This window comes from Sus scrofa, chromosome 5 (genome assembly GCF_054392235.1).
Source record: "Sus scrofa isolate SSC_HxYL_T2T_F1_AM1 chromosome 5, Sscrofa_HxYL_maternal_Yorkshire_Landrace_v2.0, whole genome shotgun sequence".
Taxonomy (NCBI): domain Eukaryota; kingdom Metazoa; phylum Chordata; class Mammalia; order Artiodactyla; family Suidae; genus Sus; species Sus scrofa.
The window spans coordinates 42530035-42543873 of record NC_139387.1 but is presented as its reverse complement, the minus strand read 5'-3'; the positions used below and the strand labels follow the sequence as shown (position 1 = coordinate 42543873).

Genomic DNA, 13839 nt, shown 5'->3' with positions numbered 1-13839 from the left:
TTTCTGCCTTTTCCCCTTTAACTGGTCACATTAAATGCAGGAACAAGATAGTTTACTTATTTCAATATTAGGTGATTTCAACACTGTGAATTTTTTTTTCCTCTTTGTCTTCTCCCCTCTAAAATCTTAATTAAGTTGCTTCAGTAGCTTTAGTTTTGTTATGTGTCATTGAGTCCTTGGTAAGTATTTTGTTTTTGTGTTGTCAGATAAGCCTTTGTTAGTTTAAAAAATTCTATACTTTTTGCATTAACATTAAGGAAGATAAGCTAGCAATCTAAACAATCTAAAAAGAGGAAAAACTGTTACCTGTTAAAACAAATTTTAAAAAGGATGAATCAGATATTTTATGTTCTCTTTAAATAACAAGCTAAGGAATTATAATCCTTTTACATATGTAATTCTCAATAACATCTTCCTGTAGGTTAAAATTAATCATATTTAAAATAACCCACCAGTAGAAATAGCCTACTTAATTTCAGAGATTCAAATAGAATAATTTAATCAAGTGAAAATTCTTTCAGCGAAGATTTTCATAGGCCTCTGAATCCTGTGTTTGCAGTAATATTTTCTAGCTGCAGTAATGAGTAACTGCTTCATAAAGTAACTGCTGCCTTTCACACATTGCGCTACTGTGTTAACAGCCTATAAATCACTGAGATTATTTACCTTTTTTCTTCTTTCCTCATTTCTAATGGGAATGAAAACAAGGTCTCTAAAACATTAACAAATGCATGAATATCTATGGTAGTAACTATTATTTTGCCTATACATACAGATACACCCTATCAGAGGCTTAAAAGATTCCTCAAATGTGTATTAAAATCCTCACAAGTAAATTCTAGTTTATGCACGAAAATGTTTAAATAAATTGGGGGATAGCTTGACATAAGATTTCAAATTGCTGAAAAAGTTTCATAAGATGAATTAAGTATTTTTTTATCATCATCAGCCATTTTATTGGACTTTTAAGTACATTGTTTCATAGTCAGTACTGTTTTACAGGACATTCCACAGAGGAAGAAATCAAATCATCTTTTCTAGAAACATTAAAAGATGCCTGCATCAAGTCCGATGAAGTGTCATATGGTGAATTTGAAGATTACTATGAAGGTCTAAGTATAGGGATAATAGATGATGAAGATTTTGTTAACATCTTACGTACCCCATGGGGGATTTAGTTTTTTAAAATGAGTATATCATCAGCACTAAGCATTGTAAAGGAGAGATGAATTGAATGTAAAGTCTAGAATATACTATTCTAGAGTTCTTGTTGTTCGTTGTTATTCATGTTGAGCTTGGAAAGAGAAATATTCAGAAGGATAGACGTAAGGGGACATATATTTATACACATGTATGAGTGCTTGTCTATTTATAAAGATCTGTCTTTTTGATATATTGCTTATTTGAATACATTTAGAGGTCAGTCTTTTTATCAGCATTCAAAAAAAAAGTAATATCTGTATCAAATGATGAGAGCAGCTATACACTAACCAAGTTTCCTGTCCTTTGATTTTTTTGCTACCCATTCCCTGCAAAATAATTGCCACCATTCTCAACTTGATGAATTAGACGTGGGCTCAAAGCCTATGAGACTGAAATAGTTCAACTTTTTCAAACATCTGAAAGTATCAAAGCAATTAAAGAATATGCAAAAGAAAACTTCCATGCAGCATGATTATAGATGTTTTCTGTAACATAAATATTTAGAATGATGGAAGTTTATCCTTAAAATGCTTATTTAAACACTGACTTGGCGTGCGAATTCTTGTCTTCTAAATTATATGCTATTGTTTTTTCAATAGATCACAATGTCTACTTGTTCTTTTATTCTGTTTTTAACCGCAACTCTTATTATCTGCACAGAATTATTATTTAACTAGAAACAATATAGAATGGGAAGGGAAATGTTTTCTTAAAATATTAAAGTCTCAAAAAGTATGTTATCACTTATATGGATTAATTGATAATTATTTTAACCAAAATGTAAAAATTAATTAGTGTTCTAAAATTAATGTATGCTATTCTAAATAACTTTTTTCTTATACTAAACTGAAACATTTTCTTCTAAATAGATATTACTGAACAGTTAGATGTGTCGTAATCATTCTTTCTAAATTTTCCTGTATTCCTCACTTCTCCTTGGAAATAACAAAGAGAAGAAAGAAACTTTATAGAATTGCTTTTCAAGTTCATAATTTTAAATTTTATATATTAAGATAACAAATTAGAAAAAATGGTATTAAGCAAAATAAGAAGTTGTTCAAAAATGAAAATACATACTCCGTAGAATATGAAGTTTGGCTTATAACTTCATCCACCCATACCCTTGGCAACATTGTCAGAAATGTGATGTGCATGAACCCCATAAATTCAAAGTGGTACTTTTTCAAGATTCAAGGAGGTACTAAAACTTTCTACTGAAATATCAGAAACAAAGCATGTACAAACAGTTTAGTGCTATTTTCACTAGCTGAATTCTTTAGAAAATTTTTTTCAATTAGGTTATTGTAATTAAAACAATATGCTGGAAGATGTTTTGACAGAAAGAGGTTTATAACACTATTTCTGAGTCCATTAATTTTTTGGAAAAATTTATCCAACTATAATCATCTTAAACCCTAGAAATTGTTTTTATGTTGAAATGACTTAATTCTGTGGTTGTTCAATATGCATGTGATATTTTTCATTGATAATTTTATATTTCCTTTCTTCTTTTCTGCTTTTTAGGGCCACACCCATGGCATATGGAAGTTCCCAGGCTAGGGGTCAAATCATAGTTACAGCTGCCGGCCTACACCACAGCCACAGCAATGTGGGATCTAAACCACATCTACAACCCACACCACAGCTCAGGGCAATGTTGGATCTTTAACCCACTGAGCAAGGCCAGGGATAGAACCTGCATCCTCATGGATACTAGTCGGATTCATTTCAGCTGAGCCACGATGGGAACTCCCTTTATTTAGTTCTTAAGTCTATACTAAGTACTGTTATGACATTTTTTCCTGTGAATATAATCAGAAAATGTATAGGCTATCACATTGTAGAAAAAAGAGGGGGAGATTCTTCTGGGATTTAACATTTTAATATGATAGCATATTCTTAAAGCTCCACTCTCAATATAAATATTTATATGTGATTATTTGTAGGAATTTTCTCTATTTAGGCGATATAACTTTTTTGTAGTTAATTTATTATTTTACTCTGTTTCCATGTAAAGCTAGAAGCTAAAATATTCAATGTTATTTGACATATTTTGTTAAATTATAAATGGTGGCACAATAAATCATTCTGCTTTTGTCTCATGGTACACCTCACTGCACACCTCACTGCATTCTTCTTTGACTTGGTTATAGTAAAATCTATTATTTAGTATTCAATATAATAGAAGAGTATTTAATAGAAGTTACATTTTCAAATATCCACAATATAATAATTGACTTCTGAAATTCTACTCTTAATAGTCATCACGTTCTAAAGGTCTCTTGATAAGCTTTAAAATATTGTTATATATTGTAATGGCATTACATGAAGTTTATAGTTAAGCATATTTCATTGTTCTCTGGAACTTTAAAAGGTAGTTACCTGTTTGATACAGAATTGTTTCCCAGTTAACCATACTGTATTGAATTCTATATATTGATTTTACTGATTCTATTCTTAGAAGTAAAGTTTTAAAGAATTTTCAGGGAAAATTTATATTTTATTAGGAAGGGATATTTAGGAATTTTAGCAATATTTTAATTAGGAAAGAATATACATTTTATGATGGAGCAGCTGTAGTATAGATAAAAGTATATACATCCCTGTTTTAAATTTTATAGTATAGGAATGCTTCAGGTCCCCTTCTAGAAGATTAAACTCAAAGCCTCTGGCAAGACAAAATTATCAGAAGCTTATCATTGCCCCACAGGTCTCACTGTAATGCCTCTTTCCCCACCTTGAGCAACCAGGCCTGCTCCTTCACACCCCCTACTGGGAAAGGTCTCTGGCCCACTCCTCACCCTGCCTCTAAAGGGGCAATGAGAACACAAGCAGACCCAACATCAGGGAACTCTGTGGGAAACTTCCCTATAGTCTATTCCCCATGTAAATGAAGTATCTTGCCCAAGACCAATCAGAAGATCAAATGTGCCCCATACAGAGACCAATCAACACTCAGCCCTTATGCACACACAGTGGGCCAGGTTGAGGGAAAAATGAGGCCCCCACTCTGGTCTGCAGCAGGTGGCTATAAGGAAAACCTGATTGTAAAGCGGGACCAGTCCCTACCTGGGGCGGCCTGCTCTCCTTTTGAGAGTGTATTTTCGCTTTAACAAACTTGCTTGTAACACTACCCTCTGGGTAACTGTGGTCTCCAAGGCAACCCTGACACTGTGGCACCAGCAGACCAGATGATGCCCTTTTAAAGCCTGGACAAGAGCTGTAACTTCTGAGGTGTCACCTCTGAGCTGTGACTTCTGAGCTGTAGCACTGCTCCAGAGCTGTGACACTTCCCAGCTGTAATTAACATAACTAATGTTCCAACTAAAAGAGCTTATCTACACCTTTAACGCCCTTGCAATTTCAATTCTTTGCTGCGTGCAGGGACAGGGACCGAGGAAACAAAGCAATGCTACCCTAACAGAAACACCTGTGCTTAATGAAAACCAGTGATTCTGCACAAGGAGAATCACTTAGAATAATTCACAATTTTGATGCAGCCACAAAACACATCTTAGTTTATTAATTTCTTGGATTTCCAGTCAATCTAAATTGTCAGTTACTTCAGGAGAGAATTATGTAAAATAAGCTCTGTTTACTGCAGACTATTTAATATGCATTTGTGAGGTTATAGTTTATAGTGCTTGCAAAATAAAATATGCACTGTGATAAATTTTAATCACTACTAGGTTGACCAGCAAGAACAAACATCTACAGTGAAAATGCTTAAAGAAATAGAAAGAACCTAGCCTATATAACAGAAGACAACCAAGAGAAGAGAAAAAGAATCCAGTGGATTGACAGGATGCATTAGTAACTGATAAGAGAAGCTACTATCATATCCTCCCACTTTTATTTTATGGTTATACAGATTTCTAAGGGCAACTTATTTATTGGATGTCTTCTAATAGTAAAGAATAAATGCCCCATATTGGAGCCACTGTTTGTCTGATCATTACTTGGCTCATTCAGTCACTGACACCGATTGTGTAGCACTATTCATCCACTTGCTTAAGGCTCAGAGACATTCTAATTTTTTCTCACTCTCTGTATATCCACTAAGTCTTGAGTATGAGTCCTTGGGTTTCTTTCTTTTGAATCTGTACCCCCTAATCAACTCTGCCTCTTTCCAAATCCTATTTCAAACCTTCCTACACATTGCTGTTGGAATGATCTCTCTAAAATGGACATTTCTTCCATAATTAAAATCCTTCCATGGTATCCCACATCTTTCAGAAAAGTTCAAATTCCTTACCTTAATATGTAAACCTAAATGATCTGGTCTCTGTAAGTTCATCTCCTTCCATCAGCTCACTCTCCATGATCCCCCAGCCCTTCTGAACTACTTACAGTTTTTGAAATGGATTGTGAGGTTTCAACTTTCTCTACCTTCAGAATTGTTCTGCTACTTTTGTCCACAATTATTTCTTCCACTTGGAAATAATTCATATTTGTGCTCTAATACCACCTCAAGAACCATCTCTTTTAGAAAGCTAAATCAGACAAATTTCTTGAGTCTGATGGAGCTTCCCTTTTTTGGGATCCCATCAGTAGTCTAGGTGTGCCCTTAATCCAGCATTTATCACTTTATACTATAGCAATTATATTGCTCAAGTTTTTCCCACTAGATTGCAAGCTCCTTGAGGATAAGAACCATATCTTATTTAACGCTATGATCCTAGTGTCTAGCACAGTGTTTGACCTGTGGTAGGTGTTAAATCAAAATTTGTAGACAGGATACACATGTGGTTTACTGAGTAGCAATTGTTATTGTTCTTGCATTTGAACACTTTTGCATTAAAACACTTTAACAAAGACTATGTAAATAGTATGAATGTGTAATTTAGTGCAAACTTCAATTATAGGGGCAATAAATTTCCCTAATAAATGCTGCGCAGACTGCACTTTATCACTGCTCAGGGGCTACTATATTCACTTCAGTTAGCTAGCACTCTGTCAATCTCATATGCCTAGATAATTAGCTTCCTAAACATCATGGGCTTTATCCATGAAAATGGCATCTTGTTAGAGTCTTAAGTGGTCCTGTGTTCTACCTATGGATTAGAAGCCTTCTGGCTGACCAATTGTAAGAATACTGTAACCAGATCCCTCTGCTAGAGTGTTTCTGCTGCTTCCCCTGGTGAGCCTTTCTGGCATAGCGTTGGTTGGAGTTCCCTAAAGGACGAACTGCTGGGATTTCACTGAGTTTACAGAAAAAGCTCTGCGTCCCCTTGGTAGGGTGTGCTTGTTTGATAAACATCCTTATGCATGGCAGAATTTACTCTGAAATTAATTTTGTTATAACTGGGTAGTGAGATTAAGAGGAATAGCTCATTCTCACTACCTCAAAGATTTTTAGGGAGGGTGGGGAAGTCACAGTTAACCACCATAAAGAACCTATTATGTGTGTACCACTAAATTAGCTACTCCTAAATTTGTCACAGTTGCAATTCTTGTCAGACACAGCAGGCATCACAGACCTAAACGTGGCATGGCATGATGGCTAAAGTAATAGAGTTAACAATTCCAAAGCCTAGTTCAAGATTGCTATAATACAAGCACAAAATAGGCAAAGCAGAGCATGGAAGGGCTGCTTATATCATCCCAGGGGAATAATAATAACTCACCATTCTGAAAACTTTCAATTTATTAAAGTATTATTGAGATGGCAATTATAGTTTTCTATTTTATTAAGCTGAAACAGCAAAGATTTTGGAGATTTGATCACAGATTTTAGAAATGTATTAGCGGATACACATTTTCAGATTTCTCTATTTAATAACCTGTGTAAGCTGATTTGTATAGTTTTTGGCTATCCAAGAAAAGGAAAGTTATTCGAAAGGATTTGAATAAAAAACTACCTCTCTGGTGACAAATTTTATGCAAGGAGAAAACAATCAAGGTCCCTGTTGTGCTTTGAGTATTCTTTTTATCAAGTCACAATGGGATTTTTGAGCCCTGGCTGAATGAGTTTAGATATAAATGGAATGATTCCTTAAGTTGCCTTGTGAAGCAGTGGGTTAAGGACCTGGCGTTGCTGCAACTTTGGCGTGGGTTGGATCCCTGGCCCAGGAATTTCCACATGCCATGGGTATGGCCAAAAAAAGAAAAAAAAAGAGAGAAGATTCTTCACCTTTGCAACTGTATGCTGAGTTTCCTGCAATTTTCAGATGATGAAAAAGCCAATGTGAAACCACTGACCACAATTCAAGAAAATCATTATGTGTCACTTATCAAAGTTGCACAATTATCCAGTAGTTGAAGAACTTATAGAATGTTTGTCAAAGAAAACTAGTTTGGGGGAAGTATTCAGATGGCCACTACATCAAGGAAAAGTATGTACTGATAGTAATATTTTAATAGAAATGATGTGGAAAGAGCACAAGCTTTGAAGTCACTACTGCTTTCAAACTTCAGCTCTGCTAGAAATTAGCTGTATGGCTTTGGGAAGCTACTTAGACTGAGTCTCTACTTCATCTAAGGTTGAAATGAGGATTGAATATGGATATAGAAATGAATATACTTAAAGATGTAAAATAAATATGTATCTAGATACAGTATTTAGCACAATCTAGCATACATGTAACTCAGTACATATTTATTTTGTTTTCTTTCTTGAAATAAAGTAATCATAAGTTTTCCCTGTTTTTGTCCTGATTATTCCCAAATGGCAATCATACACACTATTCTTTTAAAGAGATACATATTATGGGTAGAAATAATTTGCATGTCGCCATTTCCTCCTGTAACTAATAAACTTCTCATTAGTGTCAATTCTCTTCCTTCATCAGACACTATGAAGGAAATTCAAAATCTTGTATTAAGGCTATGAATTCTTTAGTGATTAGTAACAATTTGCTATTGAAATTAATTGAAATACATATGGAAGACTAATTTTATACCTACAGACACTTTAGGCAACCTTATAATATCTTTGGTGTGTATATTAAGACAATCAGTTGCCTAGAATCCTGTAAGAGATTGTTTTCCAAAGATGGATGCAACAGTATCTCTTCTCATATAGTCTTCTTACATAATGAATTTGGCTTGACATCAAGCACTCTGGTCTTTTCCTCTTTGCTTGGTTCTGGGTACCTTGTTACTTGTTTGTAACAATGGATTAAGGCTGCAATGATGCTGTGTTATTTCTGACTAGGCAAGCAAAAGCCACATAGTTTCTGCCATGTTTGTTCACACCACAAGGTAAGAAGCCATGGAGGTAAGAAGTCAGACTATGTCAGACTGACAAACTGCAGGGACTACAAGTAGGCGCTCTGATCAATAGTCAGATCTGCACTCCCAGCTGATACTAGTATCAATTATCTGCCAGGTGAGAGAATGATTTTGGGTTGATTTCAGCCTCAGCCAACATCTCACTTTATTTGCTTGAAAGACCCCAAATGAGAACCACCCAAAAAACCCTTACCTTTTCATATTCTTTTTTTAAAAATTTCAGATTTATTGAGGTATAATTGATCCATAATTTTATGAGCAAAATAAAATGACTGCTTTAGCCTGCTAAGTTTTGGGATTATTTCTTATACAAAATAGTAAGTTAAACACATCCTTAATTAGATTTTGATAAAGCAAGGATATTAAAAACATTTTGTCAAATATTCGGGATTTAATTAATATGGCACATAGTTTTTAAAATTCCCCTTCAAGACATTAAAAGAAAAAAGGCACAATAAGTCTATATGATCTCAGTTGTATGGTAGAAAGTGATCTGATGGAATGTGTGACACAGAATCCAAAAAGTCATACTTTATTAAAAACAAACTAAATTGAATCATAACGTAAAATCAAAACCTTGCAGAACATATATTTTAGTACTGTAGCAGTTGCTCTTTATATTATATTAGTTCTGGCAATTAGGGCATTTATTTATAATGGTTTTAGATTAAGTATAATTTTCTCACTGAAAAAATTTATTTCCTCTAACAGTTTCATTAATGAGTCAAATAAATATGGCAAGATAATGTGCAGAGTGGTAATTTATGTTTTGTTTTTATTCCTATGAGATATAGAAAAGAATAAAAAAGATCTCTCCAGTCCTATTCCAAGAAGACAAGTAAGCTTTTGTTTTTATTATCCCAAGGTCTGAAGCAGAAATGCCAAGAACTCAACTCAGAATTTGAATTTCACCTGTCTTGAGTGGTGTGTGTGTGTTGGAGGGAATTTAAATAGATTATAATGGATATAGGCCCACCTGGATAGAAAAAGAGTTTCTACTGAGAGAAGGGTTTTCTTCTGGTAAAAAGTAGAATCAAGGATACTTTCTGTCCTCAAGAAGGGTTTTGGGTCCTGGAGACTGCTGATCCAGAAGTCAGTGATTATAAGTGTGACAAGTGATTGACAGCATAGACAGATACACTCTAGATGAAATAATATTCTAGGTGAATGAGTGTATGTGTCCGTGTGTGCAGGTCTATGCATGTGTCATGAAAGTGGGGGAAGAGACAGGATGATATGTAAGCAAGTTTAAATGGAGCGCCTTAAGGCAATGAAGGCTGAAAGGCAGAGGGAGGGTAAGAATTTGATGCATTTCCTATTTATGTTTTTCTTTTATGTTTCAGTATCATTCAGATGGTAACTGCTCTATTTCTGGGATTTCTTACAAAAAATTTAAAACCCAATTTCAGGTTTCATCTGTAATGCCAGAAATATTATTTTTTTAATTGTTATTCCCTCAATACAATTTTTTTCTACTGTACAGCATAGTGATCCATTTACACATACCTGTACACATTCTATTTTCTCACATTATCATGCTCCATCATAAGTTACTAGACATAGTTTCCAGTGCTGCACAGCAGGATCTCATTGCTAATCCATTCCAAAGGCAATAGTTTGCATCTATTAACCCCAAGATCCCAATCCAACCTACTCCCTCCCCCTCCCCCTTGGTAATGCCAGAAATATTAATGCTCCTTTTTATACCCTTCATAGCATTCTCTTTATCCTTTGTATCACTTTGCCACTAGTATTTGTCTAAATCAATTATTATCTTCCTTGAGAGGATAGCTGTCATTTTCAAATGTTCATCACTATATTCTCATTGTCTAGTGCAGTTCTTCACTTTGTATCTGGCACATAATTACAAAATAAATAAATTGTCCACTGACGTCATACGTAAATTGTATCTTCCTGAACATTCCCAATATTTTAAAATATCATATATTTTATGTTTTTTAAAATATTGTCTATCCTGCCATATTCTTTATGATTTCTATATGAAGAATTAACATTTATTTATTGATTGATTGATTTTCAGGGTGGGGGGGCTGCACCTACAGCATATGGAGGTTCCCAGGCTAGGTGTCAAATCGGAGCTGCAGCTGCCAGTCTACACTATAAGCCACAGCAACATGGGATCTGAGCCACGTCTGGAACTTACACCACAGCTCAAGGCAATGATGGATCCTTAACCCACTGAGTGAGGCCGGGGATTGAATCCTCATCCTCATGGATACTAGTCAGATTCGTCACTGCTGAGCCAGGACGGGAACTTCTGTAACTGATGTTTTTTAAAGTTGACTTTGCTCCAAAAATTACTGAAGTTATTTAAATTGCATACCAACTCCTCCTTCTGAATATTTGTTTTTTTTACCCTTTTAAATGATTATTTTTTATCCTTTCCTCTTTGTTATTTGTGATATACTAAAGTGAGTGGTTTTTGAGACATCCAAAGATGTTATTTTGAGTTTTCCTGTAATCTTTTAGTTATTGATGTTCTAAGTATCATACTCTACTGTTTTCTGAAGAAAAATATATGAGTGGAAAAGATGTTGGAAACTGACTTGTCTTCACATAGCCACCATGCAGTAGGGACAATTTGAGAGTACAGTCTTAGATCACCTGCTTTCTCTTTCAGACTTTTGGAGATGTCAATCTGCTATATCTGGTGGTCTGAAGCACTCTTAAGCCTGGTTTTCTGGTAGCAATCTATTCACTTTCCTTCTGCTTTTGAGGTTTGGAGAATTCTTTTCTCTTCCTTGAAATTTAAGGCTTTTATTAGGACATAGTCCAGTATTGATTTTAGCTTGTTCATTTAATACCAGACATATTTTCTAATTTTTTCTATTTCTCACCTCTGTTATTTTAAATTTCAGAATGTTTATATTATAATCTTGATGACCAATTTTGCTCTATTATTCAAATTTAATATCCATATCTGTATTTCTTGTATAAAATGTTAGCTGTTCTCCATATTTTTCTTGACTATCTTCTATTTTATAAATGGCATGTTGATAGGTCATTATATTCTTTTCCTGGATTGAAGTTCTTTCTTCCTCAGTGGAGTCAGATTAGTATTTCCCATTTTTCCTCCATTACCCTGCAAGCTCCCCTGTCCCTTCCCCAGGTTAGGATCTATCAATTGCATCTCCTAAGCCAGCTTTTCCTCAGAACTCAGAAGTTATTTTTTAGAAAAATGGAACAAAAATATGTGTTTGTGTGTATGTATGTACACATTTACTTTTTACAATAAATGGATTATTTTCTAATTAAAGTATTATTTTCCAATGAAATCACTGAGTTCTAGTTTCTTCATTAAGAGTCTCACTGGTGTTTCTTATGTTTGGCTAATTCTGAAGCTATAGATAAACCCTAATCTTAATTGAAAGTATTTAGCTTAATTGCTTTTTACCCTTAAGTAAGAGCATGGTTCTTCTCTTTTGTTATTTCCTCCAAATATATATTCAGTACATACTATATGTCAGGCACTGTGCCAGGTACTGAGAGTCTACAAACACAAACCACAGTTACTACAGTTATGTGACTGTTCGTCTTATGTGGGCAACAGGTATAGTCTATAAATATAAGTCAGAGCACAGTAAAATATAAGGAACTATGGCAGGCCCAGCAATGTGATGGTGGTGGCTAATCCGAGAAAAATGCTTTTAGGAACTGAAGTTAGAGATGCTTTTTAAAGGGCAAGGAGGATTTAGTGAATTCCAGGGATGGAGATGGGGGAAGTGTGGAGGGGAAAGTCATTCTGGACAGGGCCATTGTGAGCAAATGCACAGATATGAGGACCGGCATAGTAGGTACACTGTGTGTATGTGTGTGTGTGTGTGCATGCACATGAGTGTGTGTATGTTTGTGCTCCTGTGAAGTTCAGTTTTGCTAGAATTTGACTAGTCCAACAAGGAGTGGCAGAAGCCCAGAGGGGACTGGTAAGGGCAGGTCCTGGAGAACCTTGTATGCCATAAAAATGGACTTGGATTTTATGCTGGAGGTGAGTGGTTCTTAATCTTCTGATAATATTCCCCTTTGAAAATTTGTTAACAGCACTGGTACCCCTACAGAACAGTGGGGAGAGACTTACACATGTTCATATATAAAAGGCTTCCACTCAAGACAGTTCATATCTTCTGTTCCAAATGCAAGCAAATGGCAAAATATTAAATGAAATTTACTGACAATAAAAAGTTATTTTGTGTGTGGATTTAAAATTAAGAATAAAGTTAAAACTAAAAATTTACTGTTGTATAGATTGTGAAAGGTGATGTGATTGGTTGGGGGTACTGTTAAATTTTGCTAAAACTCATAGTTTTCTATACCTGTCAAAATTTTAGCAGAAGTCATCATAAAAGAATAAAAATGCAATCTACAGCTTTAAGATCATCAGAGAAAAAAAGGAAAAATAAAACTATCAAATGGAAAATAAGTAGTGAATGAATTGAAGAAAAACTTTGGATAAACAGAAATGACAAAATAGGATTGTAATAAAATCCTAATATATTAGTAAACATAATAAATAAAATCGGGTTAATTTTACCAGACACATTTTATCATATTAAATAGAATAAAAATGTTAGCACCCAAATTCAATAAAAATAAAACCACCTAAAATAAAACCACACAGAAATGGATGAGGAAATAGATAGCTAAAAGATAGATGATATATCATTCAAAAAATAACTGAAAGAAAGTTGATCTAGCCAAACTAATATCAGACAAAACAGAACTTAAGGCAAAAAGCATTTATGAGAATAAAGCAAGAGTACTACTTAAGAATAATAAAAAGAGAAAAGGGAAGGAGATTAAAAACTAGAGGTACTAATGGAGTAGTAGGTAGCTTGGGATAAGATGAGGTTAAGGGTTCACATGAGGAACTTCAAGATTCTTTGGGGAAAGAGTGCAAATGGTTGAGAATGGGCATAACCTAATTGTTGGCAGTCCTCTCCTATGGTTAGAAAAATTGAGGTGGAGATGGGGGCATGCATTTTCAATTAGGTCCAGTGGCAATCCAAATAAAGCTCACCGTGAAGCCTCCCCAGGTTACTGTGGGAGTCTTGAAAGTTGTATTTCATATACTCCAAAGACCCATTCTATCAGTGACATTAAAGGTGCTTATGGTTGACTGTTGAAGGATAAGTTCCTAATCTTAGAACTGGATCAGCTCTCCACTGTCAGGACCATGTGGTTCACAGGTTTCCTTATGGGTTTGCTGAGAGTGAAAATAGGAATGGTACCCACACAATAAGGAAGAGGAGGCTGATAAACTCAAGGTTTACTGCACTTATTTTGACAAAACTATGAAACATCCACCAAGATCATTCCTGTCAGTAGAGGTTCATGTACTAAAGATATTCTCTTCTATCAAAGAGGGTTTCCTATTTTCTAGTCCAC

The 13839-nt window shown here is 34.7% G+C and overlaps 1 protein-coding gene across 47 annotated transcripts in view; it reads left to right on the top strand.

Annotated features, from left to right (window-relative positions):
• CAPS2 (calcyphosine 2) overlaps positions 1-3310 on the top strand; it is a 47807-nt gene extending 44497 nt beyond the window's left edge. For all 47 annotated transcript variants that reach the window (XR_014845419.1, XR_014845412.1, XR_014845418.1 and 44 more), the window contains one exon: positions 1003-3310. Coding sequence is in view for 37 of the 47 variants with exons in the window: in XM_021092031.2 (XP_020947690.2) it covers positions 1003-1178 (176 nt within the window). In the remaining 10 variants the exon portion in view is untranslated. The remainder of the gene's footprint in view (positions 1-1002) is intronic.
• Positions 3311-13839: the final 10529 nt, after the last annotated feature.